At 47.7% G+C, this 23,433-nt stretch overlaps 1 protein-coding gene across 1 annotated transcript in view; it reads right to left on the bottom strand.

The window, feature by feature from the left end:
• CASQ2 (calsequestrin 2) overlaps nucleotides 1-23,107 on the bottom strand; it is a 33,967-nt gene extending 10,860 nt beyond the window's left edge. The window contains exons 1-6 of the mRNA XM_005486116.4: nucleotides 22,639-23,107; nucleotides 8,696-8,780; nucleotides 7,144-7,244; nucleotides 4,865-4,976; nucleotides 3,112-3,185; nucleotides 2,240-2,370 (exon numbers count right to left, since the gene is read on the bottom strand). Of these exons, the coding sequence (XP_005486173.2) occupies nucleotides 2,240-2,370; nucleotides 3,112-3,185; nucleotides 4,865-4,976; nucleotides 7,144-7,244; nucleotides 8,696-8,780; nucleotides 22,639-22,872 (737 nt within the window). The 5' untranslated portion in view covers nucleotides 22,873-23,107. The remainder of the gene's footprint in view (nucleotides 1-2,239; nucleotides 2,371-3,111; nucleotides 3,186-4,864; nucleotides 4,977-7,143; nucleotides 7,245-8,695; nucleotides 8,781-22,638) is intronic.
• Nucleotides 23,108-23,433: the final 326 nt, after the last annotated feature.

Here is a 23,433-nt window from a genome sequence, read left to right on the forward strand (position 1 = left end):
AAGGTCTTTTGATACAATGCATATTTTAGCTGTTGAACGCATTACAATTTGGTACATTCCACATCAAAACAGAAATAAGGTAAAAGGAGCTATAGAAATTGAAGAAATAGCCACTAAACACAAGATCAGGGATACAGTTTTTGAACCAGCAAGTCCTTTCATGGTTGATGGTCCAAAACTAGAGATTAAATCAGGTGAATGTGTATTATGTATTTAGGTGTACTTGTACTTGGCTTTTAAGACACTTTCCCTAGCTGCTCTCTGGGGGAAGCTGTTGGAGAAAGGAAACTCAGTGGGAAGGATCTGGGCACACCCACGTGTGCTGATTGCTGTGTTGACTCCGGGTACCTCCCTGTGTTGGAGGAGTGAGGCATCTGGGGTTTGGGTTAGTAAGAGAGAGCGGAACTCAGCCCCCATGTGGCTACACCACAATGCAGACAAGTGGGGTTCCAACCCCAGCATTTGCATGTGAAAGAGGCACCAACCCAGAGACTGCACCTTGTAATTTGTGTTTGTGCCACTGAGAGTGAAATCTGGGCTGAGCCCTTGGAGTGGCAGTGACCACCGTGCTCAGATGGGCACCCACCTGTGCAGCCTTGCAGGGGTCACCCCATGGTGCTGAGCACCAGCTTCCTGACCTGCTGTGGAGAGCATGGACCTTCCCAGCCCAGCCTGCAGCTGCCAGCTGAGCTGTCTGTAGGGAACCAGCACATGACAGCTGCTGAGGTTGCTTCATTTTAATCTACAGATCCTCTCCATGTCTGACCAATTCCAGCCTGTGGCTTTAGGCCCTTTACTGCTGGCAAGGCAGGATGAAGCCCTTCTGCTCTGAGAAGCTCAGCATGAGCTACTGGGAACATATTGCTGTCACTCTAGGCTTCTTTCCCTGCCATGGCAGCACCTTGGCAGGTTTGAGATTTCAGACATAATGTTTTATGGACTCCTTTTAATTATTTTCTGAACTTTGGCACTTGCAAAATACATGGCCATCCCCTTGCTTCTACCAAGCACTGCAAAACATCCTGAATTATCTAAGACTTGGAGAAATTCCACTGCAATTTTGTGCTGGTGAAGAGTTTGCCTTATTAGGATAGAATTTAGATGGCTGTGTCTAATCAGCCTTCTGATGCTGCTGCTTGAAGAAAGAGCTTGGGGAAAGGAAAATGGGAAGGACTAAGGCCAAGAAGCCTAGAAGGTCAGCAAAGTGAATTGTGGCTACATGGAAGATAGAAGAGCCCTTCATATTTCAGAAAAAGCAGAGAACTGTTTCTGGTGAGTCTCAGATTCTGGAGATGATCTCAACCTCCAGCTGAGCCTGATTTGAGATCCCCTTTTGGTATAGATGGCCCTGCTTTCCTCAAAGTCGTCTGGCCCCTTGATTGTCTGCTGAGAAGTGCAGTTGTAGGAGCAGCAGGCAGCCTGTGTCCCACTCCTGAGGCATGGTTCTAAAGGTATAAAAATACAGCACCTCTGGGTAGCTGGGCCCAATACCTAACCCTGTGCTTTTACACATGATCAGCCTCTCCAGTGGCTTCCAGACTATTTTTGTAGCTGAGTCCCTAAGCAACTGTGCAATAAACCTGAGTGCAAAAAGCATGAGCATCCACAGCTCCTGCTGAGTTGATCAAACACTGTAGGTGCTCAGCATGGTTCCCACAAGAGGCTCAACACAGCCATAACAGCTGTGAATTCTTCTCTGTGCCTAGGGTCAGCAGGAGCCTCTTATGCCATTGTGGTTCCTCTGAGCTTGGTCTGAGCTCAGAGATTGCCTCCAGACATATCTGACACCAGGAGAGGGATACACCCGTTAGTAAATCAGTAAATCTGCTTCTGGGAAGGAGGGGATTGGACAGGATTTGGATTTGGATTTGGCTTGAAAGGCCTTGGAGAGTGTCATCTTCTGTACAGACCTAAATTAAAAGCATGGGCAATTAGGGCAAGGATTTCACTCTCCACTGCTTTTTGAGTGAGGACTAACCAGGGAGGAGGAAGAGCAGGAGAAGGGAAGCTGTGTTATCCCAGCTCCCTTGTGGTGAACTATGACTGCTGCGCAGATACTTGCACCTCTGGGAGTAGGAAAAAACCAGCAATTTCACAATTTCAAAGCTGGGTCAGAAAATCATCAAAAGTAGTCATCATCCTAATGTTTTTTGAGAGTGATGTCCTAGAGAGGCAAGGTCACAATGACAGACACCTTAACCCACTTATTTTGTTCAGGAGCATCCTGCATGCTACTTACCTTCTGTGCTCTCTCACAAAATCAACCAGCTCCTCTTCTGAGTAAGGCTTATCAGGGATGTGGACAGGCTCATCCATAAAGGGTTCGTAGAAGTCCACCTCATTCATCTTTAGGCCAAGCTTCTTGGCAACCTGTGGCAGTGCAGAAGTCACAGGTGAAAGAGCCTGATGGGCCTCTTTGCCTACCCAGAATCTTTGCTGCTGGCAGAGCTGAGATCAAGGTGCTTCTCCCAGAGCGTGCACTCCTAGGGGTGGCCCACAAAATAGGATGGATCTCTCCTTGTTTAAAAATCCATTGATGCCCCCTACACTACTGGTGTCAAGCACAGGGGCAGAGCAAAGCCACAGCCCAGGACCTGTCTCCATGCTGCAGAAATTGCTTTCTGTCTTGCAACAGGGCCAAAATATCAATGCAGACACCAACACCACTGATGCTGTTGAGTCAGGGACAGAAGGAAGACTCCAGTCTTCAGGTGGATCAGAAGGCAAAAGTGTTTAATGAAAGTAGTGGGTCTTTTTATAATGTGACTTGCTAAGGTGATACTTGATCGGTCTCAAAGTAGAAACATCTCACACCATTGGTGAACTATGAATAGCACACTTTGGAGAACCATATCTATAAACAATGGTTACAGAAAGAGAGATAATTGTTTGAATTTTTTCACCTAAGTTTCTTATAGCTTCTACACAGCTTTCCAGGATTTTCCCGGGAAAATGATGTCTCTCTCTATTCCGAGGATATGTAATTGCTACACTCCACAAAATCCAGGAATGCTGAAGCTGAAACTAGACAGTAGATCTGGGAACATCCTGAGCTCTCAGCAAACAGGTGGTGGCATATGTGAGCTACCATGAAGATGTGTGGATGCTTACCCCTTTGTCAAAGGTGGCAAAGAACTTGACGTAGGGCTGGAATTGTTCAGCAGCTTCTTCAAATGCCTTGAAATCTGAAAGGAGAAAAGGGAAATGAAGAAGATATTTCACAGACAGCTGGCCACACTCTGATCAGCCCAGAAGGTATTGGGGGAAGAACAAATACAAATTACTGCAAACTCCATCAGATGATTGCCCAATGTTTCTTCCACCCTTCCAGGGTTTACAAAGAAGGATGATTTCATGTGCAGAAACATGCTGTGCAGTCCCACAGTGTTCAGTAAAGCTGCAGAGCCCTGCATGCCACACTTAACTGGGGCTGGAATCCGCAGTTCTGTGAAGCAGGTCAGGGGTAGTTCAGCCTGGGAAATACATCCTTAAGGATTGCTGCCATTCCCTAACAGTCACCAAGGGTGATCAGGCAGGCTTCCCCCACTGCAGGAGAATGGGCAGGAACCAGGTAAGTTTTTACTGTAACTGCTACCAGGTCTCTCTGAGCCTCAGGGTTCAGGAAAGATGCTCTCAGCCTACCCAGGGGATTTTACAACAGGCATTTCCCACCTTTCTTTCAGTCAAAATTACTGAATAGTGTTAGGATCATAGCCCTGCCCAAGCTGCCCTGCAGCCCAGTTTGAGGAAGATGAAGGGAGAGGTGGGTGGGCTGTTGCATTGCAGACCTGGGGATTTGTGGTTTGTTCACTTAGGAATTTGTCTTAGGAAATGTCTTTCTGCTAAAGGCAGGACATGCCAGCGTGGGGTGCACACTGCCAGCACTGCTCAGAAAGCAGGGAGAGCACTTGGGGCTGGCACAGGAGACTGCAGGGCTTGACAGGGAGATTCTAACATGAGGATTTTTCTAGGCTGGTGAAAGCTGGGTTTGCCCAGAGTGGTCTCTGTGTAGATGGGAGAGCCTGGCCAGAGAGTGAGAAAATGAGATTAGTTTACCCACAGTGGACTTGTGAGGCTTTTTAGGGAGTTGTAGAGAAATGATGATAGCTTGTCTTTATAAACAACTTGCAGGTGGTGTTTTCTTACTCTGTTTTTTTTGTTCTTCTTAAGGACTGTTTGTGAGATGTTTTTGTTAATTAGCTAATCAAGCGGAATGTATCTAAACTGTTTATAAAAAGAGTTTTTCACATTAAAGCTGCTGTTGTGCAAACAAGCCTGCTTGGAGTCCGTGCCGCTTTCTTACTCAACAGCGACATCCCTGAGTTGCACATCCCTCAGGGCATGGGAGCAGCCTCTTCCCAGTCTTGGGATCAGCAAGGAGGAACAGGCCAGTGCCTCTGCCAAGCTGCTCCAAAGGACCCTGCTCACTGCTGCTGATTGCTTGCCACGATGGTATTTAATGAGTCCCCCTTTCCCTTCCCTCCTCCCTCCTGTGATCCTTTGGGCTCACTGCTCACAGGAAGGGGCACTTTGCTCCTTTTGGTTGCTCTCTCAGTGTAACTGTAACCTCAGCTTATTTTTGGGTGAGGCAAACTCACTTTTACTTCAAGAGCCCTGGATTATGGCCCTTTTCTCTTGCCAGCAGACACCTTGCAGAAGGGTCACCGATGTTGGTGTAGGCCTGGGCTCACGCATTACACCAGCAGAAACCTGCCTGCAAACACACTCATCCTCCAGCACTTTTCACTCTGTCACAGGCTGCCATGTACCACACCACCCTTTATGTTCACGCAGAACAACCAGAGCCCAGCCCCTGAAGCTCCCAGGCAGGCTCCAAAGCCCATGAGGAACACGTTTATCTTACGTTCTGAGTCTTCTCCCTTGAAGTAGCCAATGAGTTTGATTTCGTCGTCGATCTGGTCAAAGGCCTGAAGCTCCAGCTTGCTGTTGATGATCTCCACGGGGTCCTCCAGCAACTGCCATGATAAATGCATGTGGTAACGCAGTGATTTGCAACACCCAACCTATGCTTGGCATGCTGTGCCACAAGCAGCCTAAGCAGGGAGAAGGAGGTCACCCAATTTCTCTGCTGTTGGAAGCCCTGCTTAGTGCTCTCTGCCTTATCGTGAGGAGCCGAGAGAAGCAGGTCACCTTCAAAGGGACATGTTAGTAGGTTCACTGCAGAGGTGGGAGCATTGAGAGGGAGGCCGATAGAGGACTGGGTAGCCCAAATGAATGCTGAGGGACCTACTTTGGAGAGGTATAAGGAGTAGCAATTTCAGCTGGCTTTAAGCAGGCCGAGTTGAAAGGAGCTGGTATGATCATTGTGACCACCTGTGAATGATACCTGCGTATCTAAATCTATATATACTTTTTTTCAGGTGTTATTTGCTGGAAGAGGTCATTGCAAAGATCTTGCTTTTGAAAAAACATTAACACCAGCTTGCTAGAGGGTGACTAAACAGTGATTTGGAGCAGTAGAAAGTCTGGATGTGAACTTTCCTGGCTGATCCTCATCCTGTGCAAAATAGTTTAAACCTATTCTTTGGTCCTATACACATCACCATGTTAATAAGCAAGTTGGAAGACCTGTCTGGCACTTTAGACAGTTATTGATGCAAACTTTGTTTCTCTTTTGTTAACTTTTTCTCTTTTTTTCTTAACTTTAGTCACTGCTGGTGAAAAGGCTCAGTCTGATTATCTTGCCCAGCAACAGTGGTGTAAATCAAGTGTATTCTCACTAGAAGAAGAAAAAAAGCAGGCAACCCACTGCCTACAGAGGTGTAGAGAACCTCTGGGTTTCTTTTACTTTTCAGATGAGGCTGCCAAGGCACCACAGATATATCTGGTTTTATTTTCTTGCTTTGCCAGGTATTTTCTGTGTGGAAAATGCAAAACCGGCAATCCTTGCTCTCTCTTTTTTCACAGAACATGATTTTTCAGTGAGACATCACATGGCATAGCAAGCAAAACCTCATGAAGTGCCTTACAGCATCCTTGAGAGTGATGCTCCAGTGTGAGGCTGTGCCTTTGCATGTGCAATTTCCTGCTGCCAGCGTGGCCTGAGCCATGGGAACCTGGGATCCCCCTGCTGCAGGGGCATGGCAAAGCTCTGCCCTGTCTGTGGCCCCCATGGGACTGCCCATTTCTGTCCCTGAAGCCACTTGCATGTGTTTTGGTCACAGAACCCAATGCACAGAGCCACAGACATTGCCATGGGAGAGCTGAGGTCCAAGGGATCTGTTTGAATTCCCTGTCCACGCAGTCCTGGAGCACAGGTGACCATGTAGGCAACCTGGCACCCTGGGAAACAAACCCTGCCAGCTCTGCTGCTCACCTTACCTCCCTTATCTGCATTACTGCACGGCCACTCATAAAGAAAGCCTCACTTCAAAGGAAAGCCAAGCCACTGCAAAATGTTCTCATTTATAAAGCAAAAACCATGGGTTTTGTTGCCTCTCCTAGGAATAAAATGTAAATAAAGAGAAGTGCAACATATAGTTGTGGGATTCAGCATCACTTTTGCATTTAGGCACAAAGGTGAGTACATCTTTGTGCCCATGCACAAAATGACCCACGACCATGTAGTTCTAGGACCCTGACCATGGCAGTGCAATTTGGCAAGTACAGTGAAGAGATGCTATGTTGCTTGTGTCTAGAAATGGGCAGATTGTTTGCAACATAAACCTTTTTCAAAGCACTGAGCTCTTTTTAGTTGCTCTAGGAGAACTTTACTTCTTGGATTTTTTTTTTTTGAAAATAGCTATTTTTTTAAAAAAGAAAGAAAAAGTGTGAAAGACTTTGCAAATGGCAAAGTGTTTGCACACAAATTTGCCGACTGAGGTGGGTGAACAGCAGGCAGTTATAAGGATTGTAGCTGACTTCCATTCAAATACTCTATATAGGCAAGAGGAAAGGTTGTCTCTAAGATATAAAGTGTTTAGTGGCATATAAGGATACCACCTTTCTTGGGATCTCATGGTCAGACAGGTATTGGGGAAGATGTCAAATGCCATCTCTACCAGTGAATAGCAAGCAGGGATGAAATTTCAAACAAAGGTACACTTGTTTTTTTAGCAAACTAAGTATTTGCAAGGTCTTCTCTGAGAGGTTTTATCTAGCTCTGAGCTTATCTGTGCTTACATCCAAGAGGAATTCCACCAAGACATCTGCAGACAGTTCCCCATCAAATTCAACCAACCGCTCATCCTTAAAGACATAGAGACTTCCCTCTTCAAGCAAGCCTGAAAGAAGAAGAGAGGAAACAACAAGTGGTTAACATGTTATTAAAAGCATGTTTAGTGCAGAATGTCTTTCTTGTTATCCCAGCAATTCCTCCTGGGAAAATGCAATTGCCAGTTTGCTGTGTTGGTCCATTTAGGAACAACCTGAGTGATCTCCTCACTGATGTTTCATGACACAGGGGACTCACACAGAACTTGTCTTCAGCCAGAACTCGTGCTAACTTCTTCCCAAATGTTGAACTTTTCATTCAGGTCACAGTTTGGTCTCAGCTGGAAAAATTCTGCACCAGAAACCTGTTTTAGCTTGGCTGTCTATCTTGCAGTAAATACTGGGCTCTAACTGGCAGCTCAGATTTTAACAACCTGTCACTAGATGGAAATTGGATTTTGATTCGGGCTGTGCTCACTATCCAGAGAAGGCTGAACTATGTGAGCGTCACCAGTGACCTGAAAGTGAGCTTCAAACTGTCTGAGGCTTAGCTGGCCTTGGCAAAAGGGTTAGAAACCAATGATAGAGATACCACAGACTGCAGGGTGACAGGTTTCAATGCTGTATCACTGGACTGAGGACTGAGTGCCACAGAACCTTGTTGGAGGCTCCAAAATCAACAGCACTGGTCTCCTGCAATGCAGGATGGCAGGGAACCACTGGCCAAGGAGGCTGGTAGTTTGTTTCTTCTTGGAGAGGCAGAAGCTCTTGTCTTTAGTTTAGCTCCCATTAGCACTCACAGCCTCTAATTTAGGAAAGAAAATTACAGTCCAGTATGCTTAAACCTTAGGTCTAGTGGTATATTTGTGTACTGTTGTATTAATGTTACACAACATTTCCATATTGATTTGTGGGCTAAAATATGAAGGGCCTGCCAGGCTCTGGAAGGCAGCTGTGTCCAAGGTGGGCAATGCAGCAGCCTCCCACCTGTAGAGCAGATTTCCTCTTTCACTCTGGGGAACGAGACAGAATGATTGGCACCTGACTGCCAAGCCATTGCAAGGCTGTGGCTGCCCCAGTGTTTAACAGGGTCACTGGGTCATGGGGCTGAGACATTTGGGGGACTAAGTGTTTTCCCTGAATGTTCTGGTTCTGCACTGCTGTGTCAGTCCTGTCTCCATGTAGTAAGAGCAGGAAGTTACTCCATGTCACCTATTTACTATTTCTGCACAGAAAGCTGTGAGCTTACACCCTGTCATCATTACAGCATGAATTGACTTTCTTTTTCACTTGGTTTGGTTTGGTTTGCTTTTTCTGGAAGAATCTTGGCTTGTCTCTCTCATCCTCACCACCACCCTGATCCTGCCCCTGTTGGGGTGGACAGGTGGTCAGTGTGCAAGTGCCGCCATCATCCTCCCCATGCTGGTAACAAGGATTTGGCTGTCCTCTAAGGGACTCCCATAGGCACATCACTCCCACAGTTTCTCCAAGCTATTCCAGAGATGTCAGACCTGGGACTCACCTAACTTTTTGGCAAGCTTGGCATCCTTCTTGGAGTCCACCATCCCAAAGCCAATGCTCCTGGGCTCCAGGACCTGAGCTGCCAGCTGTGGGAAGAAGCAGAGCCCAACATTAGTAGTGTTAATACCACAGGGTAGCTAAAGGGCATCGTGCCCTGTTAGCATGACAGACACAAGTGACCCATATTCTGCTGCTGAACAGCACCAATGGTGGGATGTGTCACATGCTGCCTCTCTGCTGAGATAACCCAGAGGTCACAAGGGTTGGGTTTGTTCCATTGTGTTGCAGCAGGGAGTTTGCTGGCACTTCTGTTTGACACTGCCCTCAGGAGAAGGCTCCTGAGTGAACTGGGGACACCAAAGCAGGGGGGTGGCTGGAAGGAAGTCCTGTGCCACCAACACAAAGCAAAACCTGTTTCCTCTGTGGTGCCTTGGTGGCCTCCTGAAGGGGAGTGTGGCACTATGGACATTTTAACTCTGGAAGTGCACGGTGGCAGGCAGCAGTTCGTGCAGGACTCTGCAGCAGCATGTTTTCTTCATGCATGTGGTGGGGTGGCCAAAGCAGGCTGTTTTCCCTATGACGTGCCTGAAGTCATGCCTCCTGTCCAGGCTTCAGTAAGCCCCCAGATCCTGGTCCCCTGTTTTTACTAAAGAAATGCATCTAAGCCAGCCATGCTCGTGTTCACCTTCTCACAGCTTTGCAAAACCACTGCACCCTGCTCCCACCATCTTTGACCAAGGGGCCTCTTGAAGATATCGAGTTCCTGCCTGTTTTGTGAAAATAGATATGTGAGGAAAGGAGAGACGCTCTGCAAGGGCCTGGTGGTGAGAGCAACCCCGGGTGAGACCCTGTGAATTCCAAATTGGCTCCCAGAGATGCACTGACCCTGGTAAATGGATCCACTTATGCGCTGCATGACTGACAGCCCCACCACAAGCATATTAGAGGCCCTACAAGGTAGTAATAATGCTCTGAGAACCACCAAGCAGCTGTAAGAGCCTTCTCCTCCTCCCTCTCCCTTCCTGCTGCACAAATGCCTGTGATGCTGATGGTCTTCTTGCTGCTCCTCCTCCCAGCCCTGCCGGATGGCGGGGAATGGTGGAGATGAGGGTCAGGAGCCTCTGGGGCAGGAATGTCCCTATTAGGGCACAGCTGTCAGTGCTTGGCAGCACGAGGCTGGAGGGGGGCAGAAGAAAGCCATGGCCAGAGAGATGGTGGGTTGATTTATGAGGAAGCTCCCCCCCTGCCCTGGCTCATTTTGGCTCCCTCCCCCAGACTCAAAGCCAGCTTGAATGTCACCCAGCAGTGCTGCCACCATGGCCACGTGGCCCCTTGGCTCCCCTGCTATAAATAGCTCCTGCCTGTGCCAGGCCTCTGTGAGAATGAGCAGTGATTAGAGGCTTTGGGGAGCAAAAGTGGCAGGGCAGCCACCTCTCCTGTGCAAGGGGGTGTCATGGGGCCAGCCAGCCCCCTGTGCTGTCAGCCTGCCCCTGAAATTCTGGGGGACGGTGGCAGGCACCCTGGGGATCAGGGCTCAGGGACCTCGCTTGAGCAAAAGGGAGAGATGGAGCATGTAGTTGTTTTCTCCCTTCCACCAAATGCACGTCCTCAGGGCTGTCCCAAAGCCCTCCAGGAGGAAAAAAGACTCCACTGACCACCACAGCATTGCTGCAGCTTTGATCCCCTGCAGCCACGTGCCCTGTTGTCTTTAGGGGCAAATGCCACCATGGGAGGCAAAAGGGGTGCCTGTGTCACACAGGAAACTGGGGTGTCAGTGCTCTTTCCCTGCTCTTTGCCAGTGCCTTGAAATTAAAGTAAGGCTGCAGATTCAGGGCTTGTGCTTACAGTGGACACTGCCTGAAAGGGCAAGAGCACTGGTTTGTGTTTGCACATCCACTGATTAGGCTGATAAAGCACTGGTCTGGTTTAGCATCCCATCTGGTGGCTCAGGTCACCTTAGAGCACCTGAGAGCAGCTGGAGCCCCATATTTGCAGCAAGAGCTCTCATGAGCTCTCTAGACATCTGCAAGTGAGCAGAGAAGATATTTTCTGTTTCCTGTTAAGGGGATCTGCCCTGACTGGACAAAAGGATGGAGCCTGTAGGACCATCAGGGTTATGGGGCATTGTCAGCACATTCCTGCTTGTTGGTGGTTGTGTACACCAGCAAGAGGCTCCTGAGAAACCACCACTTGAGGCTCTGGCTGCTCTGTGACCAGAGGAAAACACAGAATGGCCAAGAGAAGCAGACTTGTTCAGTCATGTCCAGTCCAGGCCATATTGATTTAGTTACTTAGTTATGTCAACCACAGGCCAGACACAGTCAGGGCAGTTTAAGCCCAATGGTTCTTGACTCCTGCACACAGGAGATGGTTAGGGTTTCTTGTGAGTGTTTGAAGGTCAGAAATATGCAGAAAAGCTGCAACACCTGCTACAGACAAGTGGTTGGATGTGAGCAGGGATGTGTGCAAGGGAGGAGGCATTGATCTGAACTCATGTATGTCAGCATGCAGCACATACAAGGCTGCTCTTTGGAGGGGTGTGGGTGCAGTTCTGTAGCTGTGAGCATGGAAGTTTGCTGGAAAAGAGTAAAAGTGTCAAGAAAACGTGGGTGATGTGATGAAAGCCTCTTTGTGTGAGACTGTGGGAGTGCTCAGTCATCAATAAGGGTCTCAGTAATGGTGGAGGTGTGGCTGTTTGTGTGGCAGGGCTTGTGTGACTGTGTCTAGCAAGACTGTCTGCTGGAGGTGTATGGAGTGTGGGTGTGAGTGTTTGGAGGTGCTCCTCTGAACAGGCTCATCCCCAGAGATGTGCAGCAGTCTGGGCATGCAGGAGAGAGCTTGTGCATGGTGTGTGAGCGTGCCTGAGGGGCAGAGCTGGGAGCTCAGGGGCAGCCTGCCTCCTCTGCAAGGACCTGCATGCCAGTGAGACACTGAGGAGAACAGTACAGCCCTGAGCTCCTCTCCAGAGCAGGGTCTCACAACAGGGAGGTCTTTGTGCAGCATGAGACTTTCAGGAGCCCTTCCTACTGTGGCAGAGCCTGGAGGCAGGAGGCTTTGCAGGGCGTTTGGGGTGGCATTTGCAAGTGCAAGCCATGCGGGGGCTGGGCATTGCTCCTGGACTTGCTTTCTCTGCTTTCCACTGCAGCAGGAGAGTCTAACCCGTGCATAGGTGACAATACACTCCCACAACTATATCTGAACCCCAAAAAGCAGCAAAATATGGTGCATGCCAGAGGCACAGCAGTTTAGCTAATTCCCCCTACTCATTACAGTATCAAGCATTTATATATCCCCTTACAGTATTTTCTGATTCCATAATGCTAGTGGGATTTGAATGCAGATAATGTTTCTAATCTTGACAATCCTCTTGGCTCAGGGCCTTGGGACAGAGGCATCTGTAATCTAAGAGCACAGCCCGTCCTCCTCCTGCCTTTAAATTCATATTGCTCGAAGTCTTGGCCAGCCAGAGCCCTTGCCTTTGTGTCAGCCTCTATCTCTATAGCACATAATTTAGCTTCAACAGCTGCATGGAGACATGGAGGGTAGAAAGTGCCCTGGAAGAGCTGGACATAACAGATCATGCAGTCTCTGAGGTAGAGCAGGAGCTTTGGGCAGGCAGAGTTGGCCAAGAGCAAGAGCAAAGAGCCCAGTAGGTTCTAAGTTCACGTCCCATGCACATTTTGCAGCCTTATTCTCATGTTCAGGAAGTCTTTGTAATGCATACTTTCTACCCATAGGATCCCAAGCTGTGTCCCCTGCAGCACTGGGAAAAGGAGGTGGAAGTTTGGCAGCACTACTCCATTCTCCCATATCCCTCAGGTAATAACTATACTTGAATTTGGGGGAGTGTGAGGGGGTGAATGGCCCTCTGGGATGTGTGGGAGGTCCAGCCCAAAGTAAAGCTTGAGTACTACCAAGTATGCAAGAACCCTCTCTCTCATGCTGGAGGGTGTCAGCAGTTCCAGGCACTCAGAATAAAGGATGTGGAAAGGCACAGCTCTCTGCCCTGCATCTCAGCTCCACACCCACTGTACCCACCTGAGCCTCAGTGTGATGCTGGGAAGTTTTGGGAGATTTAAGCAGTCCCATAGGGTCATTCTGAAATCCTTGGTTATACAGCTGCAGAAATGTCACTCTCTGCCTGACCATGCTCCTATTCCAGCTGCAGGCAGCAATGACTGTGCCAAACCTTGCACTTGTCAGTTTTGCTGCTAAATGGCAGACAAAAATCCCTCAGAGAGGGTTAAAAATGGGAGTGGGAGGAGTGGCTGCCTCAGCATGGTCAGTTTTCATTGTGAAGTGACATTATGGCATTCTGGCCTGGATTTTCTTCCCACTTCTCTAGCACCTGCCCAGAGCTCCCACAGACAATAAGGCTCATCTTCCCTAGCTGCCCAGGCTTGGGAGGAAGGGCTGGGGGCATTTGGGTGTCTCTGAAAGCCATCATGACTACACTTCTTTTAATCATGGGAGCTTTCTCCTTTGCTATTTAGCAGTGCAGGAAGAACAAAACTCCAGCAATGCAGAGATAAGAGCAACAGGAGATGAGGAAATGTCCTTCAAGCAATCTACACTCCTCTGCTGCTTCTCTCCTACTCTCTTTAATGCTGTAGTTGATGCTGATGGTCAGAACCTGGTTGATGAAATGATGATGATTTTATATCCCGGAGTGTTAGGTTTTTATTTTCAGAAACAGCAAAAGGAGACAGCAAGTTTTTAGTGTATTCCCCCAGAAGTTTTGAATCCTTACACAGGACTCCAACCCACATGCTATAGTTGGCTACTCTGAGACATTGGGCAGTTTCTTGGAGAACAGAGGCCATTATTTCTCTTTCCTAATGCTGTGCTGTCCCCACTAGCACCCCCTTGCATACCACACCAGTAATATCTTAGGCTTTTCCATAGTTCAGGCTGTGCTGAAGCACTGTGGTGATCAAAGAGCAGGGCCAGAAGCCTGCTGAGCAGCTGCCACTAGAAAAGTCACTCTGCTGGCAGTGGGGACTGAAGGAGAGTACGTTGGTCCCACCTTACTACTTTTTGGTCCCACCTTTTTACACCTGAGCTGCTTGGAGAGGATGAAGCCCCCTCCTAGAGATCACTACTCCTTGGACTAAAAGGCAAGTCCCCAAATATGGAACAGGCAAAGGTCATTCCCTCAGAGCTGGCTTTCACAGGTAATGCTTCAAAAACGCTGCCCTGGAGCTTTAATCATTTTGCAGCCGCTCAGCGGGGTCAGCCATACGGCAGCGTGCTCTCTGCCTGCCTCTCTAAAGGTTTCACATAGCTGGGGCTGTATTTTTATCTGCTCCTGGCATCCCTAATTTTAGCCAGCTGCAAGCCAAAGCACAGCCTCCCTGGCCGTGAGCTACCCAAGGCTGGTGCCCGTGCCACCGAGCACCCACGGGCGCAGGGGCCACCTGCCACCGCTCCCAGCCGGTCCCTGCTGGCACGGTATCAAAGGTGTGTTGGCAACTCAGCTGTGCCACTTGCATGTCAAGGGCAGACAGGGACGTGTGTGTGTGTCTGTGTGTCTGTGTGTGTGTGTGTGTCTGTGTGTCTCTGTATGTGTGTGCTGCCCCAGGCGTCTGGGACTGGGCAGAGGCCACCCTGCTAAGCTGCCCTTTCCAAAACAGAGACTGACAGTGTAGTTCGGGGCTGTCCTTGTCCTTGACAAAAGTTGCTCCCTGGTTCTCTTTCTGGCCTCAGAAAAGCTGCTTTGAAACCGAAGGCTGAAAGTTGCTATGAAGCCCATGCAGGGCAGAAAGCTGGGTGCTTTTAGTGGGTGCTGCAGGAGGGAGGCATGCTTGGTATTAAGCCCATTCACCTACACATGCCCATGTCAATCCTATGCCTTTGGCTCTCAGGAACAAGCCAGATTTCTCCAGTTTCTGACCCAAGTGAATGTAAGCCAGCACCTCTGAAATCCCAGAGTCCAGGATGCTGTGGGCAAGAGCTGGGAGCTCCCATTCTGCATACACAGGAAGGATCAGCGAGGCAGGGCCCTTGGGAGAATAGAGTGGTCCTTGAGACAAGAAAGACCTTTTCCCCAAGAAATGAGCAGAGAGAAATAAGAACTGAAGAAAGCTTTAAATATACCCAGCCCTCCTTGCACTGGGTTCGAGGTGTCAGAGGTCTGCTGGCTGATGGCAGTGTCTGCTGCCAGGGCCGGAGAGGGTTCCCAGAAAAAGAACATATCATGTACAGCAGCTGGCCTTCACCGGAGCTGTGTCAGAGAGCACGCAGGAATGAGCACCATCAGCACAGCTCAGAGGGAGCGCTGACCCTCGGGGTGCCAGGGAGGGAGGAGCCACTGCCTGGGAATTCAGCTCTTGGTTGCTGCTCGCTCCATTTCCTTGGGCAAGATTTTTTTCTCATGTATGTAGGTAAATCCCAATGTGCAAAGGGGAAAAAAAAATGGAAAGGAGAACTTGGACCTTGCTAAGTCACTTCTTTCCTAGGCCATGGATTTCGTGCCTGGTTGCCTGTTATTTAGGGACAGAGGCTGCAAAAGGACATCTTTGGTCATCAGACTCAGAATTGTGACATTCAATCTCTGTCACAAAGCAGCCAGTGTCCATTTAAGACTCACTGGACTGTTCTCCCCTTCCTCCTCTGGTGATTAGAGACTTTGTAGTTCCAGACTTGTTTTATTCATAGCCCATTTGTCCTTAGGCTTTGCGCTTAAATAGCTCCTCTCCCTCCCGGGTCTTTAAAAGGAATTATCATATCCCCTTTCCATCCTTCCCACAAATGAAGCTCAGGCATGAAGGAAGGGCAGTCACGGACTTTGATTCGTTTGGTTTTGGATGAAGGGCACTGGCAGAGCAGGCTCTGGAGTAAGGTCAGGGTGGGCGAGCATGGCGTGGCCACCCCTACCCAGTCTCGACAGCTGCCCCAGCCTGCCGTCAGCTCCTGCAAAATGTCAGGGTCCAGGGCAGGCAGCTCGAAATGGTAACCACAAACACCACACATGTCCTCTGAGTAGGTGAGTGTGAGCTCAAGCTAGCCCTTCTGGGGTCCCTCGCTCAGGATAAGGCCAAGAAAAAATTCTCCATTGTGAGCCTGGTGAGACAATGGAACAGGTTGCCCAGAGAAAACATGGATGCCCCATCCCTGGAAGTGTTCAAGGGGAGGGGCCTTTGAGCAACATGGTGTGATGACCCACCCAGAAGAGGAAGTTGCACCTCATTTAGTGGAAGGTGTGCCTGCCCATGGCAGGAGGGCTGCAACCAGGTAATCTCTAAAGTCCCTTCAGATCCAAACCATTTTGCATTTGTATGAAAGGCATCTCATTTTACAAAAGTGAGACCCTGCCTCCTGATGACCAGCCCAGCAGAAAGACACCAGGAACACTTGCTGGCACTTTTAGGGGAACCTGACTAGCATGGCAGGATGGCAAGACCAAAGTGGATGGACTTTGCCACATTTTTTCTCAATTGTATTTCTGAAGGGGGGAGTGGCTCAGAAATTCCTGAGTCTCTATGCAGCTCAAGGTCTTACATAGAAATGGCCTCAAATTGCACCAGGGGAAGTTTAGATTGGAAATTAGGAGAAATCCCTTTGTTGAAAGGGTGGTCAAGCCCTGGGACAGCTGCTCTGGATAGTGGTAGAGTCACCATGCCTGGAAGTATTTAAAAGACATGTAGATCTGGCACTCAGATATGGTTTAGTGGTGAGCTGTGCTGGGTTAATGGTTGCATTCAATGATCTTAGAGGTGTTTTCCAATCTAAATTATTCCATGACTCTATCACAACCACCTGCAGAGGTTGTCTGCAACAGCTGGACTGTGATAAGAGCTCCGCACTTCAGGGCCAAGACTTGGCCTCGTACTCTGCCAGCAAAGCAAGCCCAAGCTCACAGGGGTCTGCCATGTCTCCAGGAGATATTTGCATTCTTTAGATCCCCTCTCCAGTCATAATTTAGCAGATGAGAAAGGTGCCTTTCAAAGCACATTTATGGCTGTGAAAGTGCAGTTTTAGGAGAGATGCTGCTCATGCAGCCTGTCCAAAGTCACTGCTTGGAACTGACAGAGGGACTTCAAAGAAAGAAACATGTCAATAATAGGTAATTCAGCCTTGGAAATTATTTTGGCCACACTTACACAGGAAGATCAAGGCACACAGTTGTTCCTAGATGTCAATGTGCCCATCTGTGAAACAGGGAGTTTTCTGCAACCTGTTTTTGTGACTGGCATGTCAGTGAGTGAAACCCCCTGGGTGCTACTGCTAAAAATCAGTACTCTGCTGGCTGTTGCTGAGTTGAGACCTACTTAAATGGCCTCAAATGGGAAGTAATCAATGCACACTTTTTCTTTTTCTTCCTCTCTTCCTTATTTTCTACATTAGCTTATCTATAGTGGAAGCACTTCTTTTGTAGACATAGAAGCCCAAACACCTTCTTTTATTACAGGCTTTTGCACACTTTCCTATCCAGCCAAATGCCCCTCATCTCTCACCTTGAGACTTGTTCTGTAGGGACCCAGAGAACTGAGAATTTTTGTGACATTCATTGAACATGTCTTCTATATCTGTATTTATACTCATACCTCAACACTAAATTGTGTTGAGGCACTGTCCCATAAACATGGCCATTTTCAAAGAAAATGTCTGAGTTTGTGAAGCAAACATAAAAGGGTGCTTAAAGAAAGGGCTCGGGTTTATATTTCTATTTTTACTGATATTTTATATATTTTTTAAGATTTTATATTTTTATACCTAGAGATGGGAAAACATGGAATCTCATCTCCTGGTTCCTATGGATTTTTGGGATAAAATATACAGACCTAAACTCATAAAACTTTTTTCTATGTTGCATCAGAAGCAGAGAGAGGCTTTTTGCTATGTATTACATGGCTCTGAACTCTTGTGGGAATATCTGCTCTCAAGAGAGTTCAAGACCATATGAGGGAAACTACCCCCAAACCAGCTGATCTTGTCCTACTTTTTCCATCCTAAGCTGGAAGCTGCAATAGTTTCAGCACTTGGAAATAAATGAATTATAATGTAGAGCTTACACACAGTTTAATCCTTGCCTTTTACTGGACTAAAATCCTTCTTTCCCTTTCACACCATAGGGAGATACTGTGTGTATCCATGTGTTACAGAATTGGCCAAATATGTTCAGGAGTTTCATTTTGTTCGGCCATTTATTGCTAGAGGCTGGACTGATCCTCGGCCTCATCTGGAGAGGGGAGTACCACATCCCTCTTCTCTTTCCTCTTATCAGCCTGGCTTGTGCTAGGCAAGTTCTCCACGAACTTTCAGTCCAGGGGCACTGTTGCATTGAAGGGACTGAAATATCTGGGCTTGATGAGCCTCTCTTTTTTAAGGCTATTACACACGCGCACAGATGGCAAGAGAAGAATGGCAGGGGAGCTGGGACTGAGGGAGTTTCAGCAGAAGGAGGATAGCAGAGTGCATCACAGGCAGCCTGCTATGACAGTGAGAACCCCTCAGCTGCTGGAGAGAGCTTCTCAAGTGCCAAAGGAAAGCCCCTAACACTAATGCTTATTTATTCTTACTATGTGATTCCTAGAGACAGAGGCTGGCCCACTGGAAGGCCAAACTCCCTATTTAGGACATTCAGAGATGAGAAGGGAGAAGGTCTTAGAAGTGATGGTAGGAGACAGGGTGAAACATGGTAGAGGAGACAGAGAGGAGAAAAAGAGCAGAACAGGTGTTTCTCAGGTTCACTGCTTTGATCTCTTCCCCTCTAAACCCTTCTTCATGAAAGTTGAGACCATTTAGGACAAGTAGCTTTTTCTTGTACTTGTCTGTTAAACAATTATTGTGACTTTTTGGCTTTTTTTCCTTCCTCACTCTGCTTACCTCATGGAGTGTGCAGAGCTCTTGCAAACATCACTACAGGGTAGGAATGGCTACTGTTATCTCTGGGACTTCTTGGATCAAACTGTGCATTTTCCTGTATGGAGGCTTTTCCCTACTCAAGGCGCTTTCCAGTAGCCAGTGGTGCAGAGTGGAGTCACAGGAGAAAGGTGCACAAAGGAAAGGAACCCTTTAACCTGAGCTGTGAAACAGCCTGTGCTCATGGTGTCTCTGCCCAGGGTTGTCTTAGGACAATTCTTCCCCAACTCTTTTCCATCCTAGCCAGAAAGCAGTAGGCATCTCAAATCAGTCCTTTGGCTATTTTTCCTGACAGACCAACCCAACAGCCTCCATCTTCCCAATCTGGACCTGAGGGGCTGGCACTGCCACCCCTGGAGCTGTTGTCATGAACTAACGATGGTCCAAAGAGCTGCTTTTGCTGCCAGAGGGGTTCAGTTGTCCCTGGAGCCTGTTGTGACCAGGTGGCACCCAGCAGTGTAGGTGGTAAGAGCTGTTAGGGCCGCTTCATAATCATCATCATCTTCATTCCCCTTCTAAACTGGAAAGTGACCCTGGGCTGCGTGGGAATTTGTTGATTCAGTATACCTGGATACAGGGAGCTGAACACCCCATGTGCTGTGCCAAATGCAATATCAGCTTGATGACATCATCCCTTTTCTGGAGACAGTGGGTGTGCATCCTCAGCTTTCAACGGTGTCAGTCAGTCCTACATGCTTCTCTTGGATGGAAATTTTTCTTATTATATCACTTCTTGGTCTGCTGTACATAGTTATGCTTTAGTAAAGTCCTTAAATAAGTACTTAACTTTACTTATGTGCTATCATGTTGTCAGCTTGATTTCCTAAGTAAATGAGAGCCTTGTGATTCTCTTCTCTCTCCCCTATCAGCTGCCTTCCCTAATAAGCCTTCTACCTGTTGGCCCTTTTAAACCAAATTTTCCAGAGTGAGTGATCTCAAACATAATGAAGCTGTTGCAAGTTTTATGAAGAGAAAAGACTTGGAAGAGAAAAGGCTGAAGTGCCCTGAAAGAAGGAAATATTGCCATATGAGCTGAGCCCCCATGGAATTTCAAAGGACCCAGTTAAGAGAGAGCTTCACGTGTTCTTCACTCCTGGGAGGGGCCCCAGTCAGAGCTTGTTACTGACGAGCTACATATTTCAAGGAAGCCATGGTGGATCTCTCTTGCTCTTTTCTTTGGTGTCTAATGTAATTCTTCATGCCTTTGATCTTTGGAATTGTACATTTCTTATAAGGCACATGTGAGAGAAGCAGAAAGGACTATTTGGGGGTCTTCTGGAATTAAATTCTTTAAGCCCATGTGCCCACCCACGCATGTCCATGAGGCAATCTGATGTAACAGACCTTAACCACCTGCTCAGACCTTTGCTTTGCTCCACACCTGCCTGTGTGTTGGATGGAGGCTCACTTTTATTCCTAAGGATGGGCACTGATGACATTGTATGGAAGGGGGCTAAAGACACACTGTATTGCCAGGCTGTGAAAGCAGCATGTCTCAGTGTGAAACAGCAGGAAAATTGTCAGTAAAGTTAGATGGAAAACCATGAGGTGCCCTAGAAAGGGGCATCTTATCAGAGGCAGCACCCTGTGCTGGGAAACTCCCAAGACAGCTGGCAGGGAATAGTGAGGGCTGGAGTATTTACCTCTTAGATACTTCATTTCAGGTGTAAAGGACCTTCAGCACTCCAAGTCCTGACCCCTCTACTGAAATTAGATATGTAAAACCTTCCTGAGTGAACTTTTCTCAGGTTTGGCTGGAAGGAGAGCCCTGTCACTGCTCCTGTGCCTACAGAGCAGCTTGCTACTCTAAGGCTTGCTCAAATTACAAGAGACCTGGGTTCAGATGCTGACTGCTTCCAGGAATAATGATCCCAGGCAGTTCATCTCACAGGCAAACAGCTCCACATCTCAGTCAAGGAGCCACTGCAGGCATTTCTTTCCTTCTCCCTGTGCTGGTGAACATGCAGTGAAGTCCAGCTGCTGAATGAGCTCTGACAGGGAAAATTAAGAGTGACCCCCTATGGTACAACACATTATGGCTTGAACTGAGAGAGTTGAATGCTCTCACAAGAAGGAGCAAATTACAACCTAGCTTGCCCATTCAGAGTGCTCCCATGGTTAAATTAGTCCAGAAATTGGGAACTGTAGCACCATTCTGGTCTGTGTCATATGCAGAATAGAACATATCTTTGTTGCATTCTGAGACCCTCTCCCCTTCTGATTCCCTCTGGGTGACAGAAGCAAAGAAGTGCTCAGTCTGCAGATTTCTCTTGTGCCTGGGCTGTCAGATTGCTGCTGCTGCAGTTCCCAGTCCAGGGAAGGGACTGATCTGAAACTGTGATACATGCACTGAATCAGCACTGCAAGTGCTTTGGAAATTTTGAGGTCAAAGCCACAAGTGCCAGTTGATGTGTGGCACCGTTAGCTGGAAGCTGAGCACCAGGGGACTGGAGCACTACAATTATGTAAAGGTCTAGCCCTCAGTCTCTTGCCCAAGGTCACATAAGAAGTCCATAGCAGAGAGCAATTGGAAACCAAATAAATCACCAGAATCCCAAGCTAATGTACTCATGGCTGAATCCAATCCTGAAAAATAAAAGCTTAAGGTCAGATTATATTGCAACTGTTGCACCCTTGATAGCATGGGTAATGGTGCCATGAGGACTCAAATTGATGGTAGACATCAGACCATAGAGTCATGGAAACATGGAGTGGCCTGGTTGGAAGGGATCTTAAACATCATCTAGTTCAAAGCCACTGCCATGGACAGGGACACCTTCCACTATTCCAGGTTGCCCAGTACTCCATTCAACGTGGCCTTGAACATTTCCAGGGATGGGACATGCTTCTGTCAGGTTTCTATAAATATGTATCTAGTAACTGTTTGACACCTATCAAGCACAAAATAGCTATCCTGTTAAACAACAATGTCATTATACAACCAACAATACTCATTTCAGCTGGAGTTCAAGCATTACTTTTTTCTTTTCTTTGCCAAATGTTATTTGATCACTCACCTGCAGAAAGTAACCCTTGCCTGACAGGTGAGTAAAATCTGGTTAGTTTTTGGACCTTTCTTTCTGGCAGTCGTCAGGCTTGCTGAGGAGGTCAGCAGACCTTCAACTTGACACTGAACTTTTTTGGGTCCTATCCCTCAGCAAGCATATTTTCTTATTCACATTTCCTACACTCTCAGGGGTGCAATGCATTTTCTCTCTGGATCTGACAAATAAAGCTGAAGTGTTTCTTCTGCAATTCTGAATTCACCTTCTTTTCAAATATGTCTTTTAGTTAAGAGGGAATATTTGCAAGTTCCTGGTAAGAAATATGCACCTAACAATCAAGGATTGCAGCTGTGTGATTCCCTGGATTACAGCTACAATACAAGAAAGAATGCTACACATCTACATTGTCACTTTTGCCACGATTTATTTTACTGAGGATTAATGAATCCTTCGTTCATGAAAGAATTAACAACACTCTTTTTCCAGCACAGAGGAGAATGGTTGCATTAACAAGCAGCTATAGACTGATTCCAAGCAGGCAACCAAGTGTCAAAAAACAAAAAAGGATTTAATGCTGCTGCACCAGCAGGGAGCTTTTGAGATGGGGAGCTAGGACGCCCATTTGCTGCACAGCTTGATAAGGTTTCTTGGCTGACTGCTGCTAGTGGGATAAAAAATGGGACTCAATCCAGAATACAAGTGGGATACTGGCTTGTACAGAATGAGAAAGGATCAAAAAATTTCAAGCTACGGATGCAGGTGCTGAGATTTGGGAAAGCTGAGCTGAGCTGAGTTCATGTTTCTGAGGTTTGCAAGGTTACTTGCTATTGCCTGAATTTCTGACAGACAATCCAGAAAAACTATTTCCCAGCAAACTCAGAAGAGCACAAAAGAGGCTTTTTCCTGGGCTTTGCAGAATTCAGGCAGGGGCTAACTGAAATCCAACCAAACAAACTTTTGGATGCCCAACCTCCCCTGCACGAGACCATTTGCCTCTCCTGTCCTGTGGCTCCTCTCCATGACTCTGAGCAGTGCTGTGGTCCTGACCCCGACTGGGACATGCAGCGGCACTTACCTCCAGCACCATCTCTGTCATCTGGAACTGCTTCTGGGAGACCTTGTCGGAGCTCACAGGCTCGTGGAAGAGCAGGCAGAGCATGTCATACTTCTTCAGTGCCTGCTTGTAATTCTTCTCGTTCAGGTCAATCACTCGGTCTTTCCCATCGTAAGTAGGGAAGTTCAGTCCCTCTTCTGCCTTGCAGCAGAAAAGCAGGTAAAAACCTGCCAGGATCCAGCAAATTGCCTTCATAGGGGCACCCTTGGAGTGCAGCAAAGGGTGGGTAAATGTCTCCCTCTTTCTTGATTTGAGAAGAGAGGGAGACCAAGGACTCCAGGTAAAGTTTGGACTAAGTTTCTCTAGTTTCTCTAAGTTTCTCTCTGCTGCTTTCCTAGAGTTGAGCCCAAACACTGCAAGGCTGGTGGGGAGCAGCAAACTTTGCTGTCCTGTACTCACAACAAAGAGAGAGACAGACGGGAGAAGCTGTCAGGCCAAGCCCTGGATACCTTACATAGCTGTGTCCAGCTCCCGTGTCATTAGGAACTCCATTTTTAGGAAGCAGTTGTTTCAGGCTAAAAATAAACCCTGCAATGAATAAAAAGGACAGATATGACACCATTGAGGGACTTGCTGGCACTCTGCATCATCTGAGAGAGACAGAGTGGGCAAGAGGGAGGGAGTGGAAGATGTCAGTCCTGGGAATATGCAGGCAGGGTTTGAGAAGGGACAGACTTCACTCACACAGGGAGTCAAGGCACAGGCTGTCCTACTAGGAATTGACAAAAATAGAAGGTATTTACTGCAATTTATAAT

The sequence above is a fragment of the Zonotrichia albicollis genome, chromosome 2 (genome assembly GCF_047830755.1).
Source record: "Zonotrichia albicollis isolate bZonAlb1 chromosome 2, bZonAlb1.hap1, whole genome shotgun sequence".
NCBI lineage: Eukaryota > Metazoa > Chordata > Aves > Passeriformes > Passerellidae > Zonotrichia > Zonotrichia albicollis.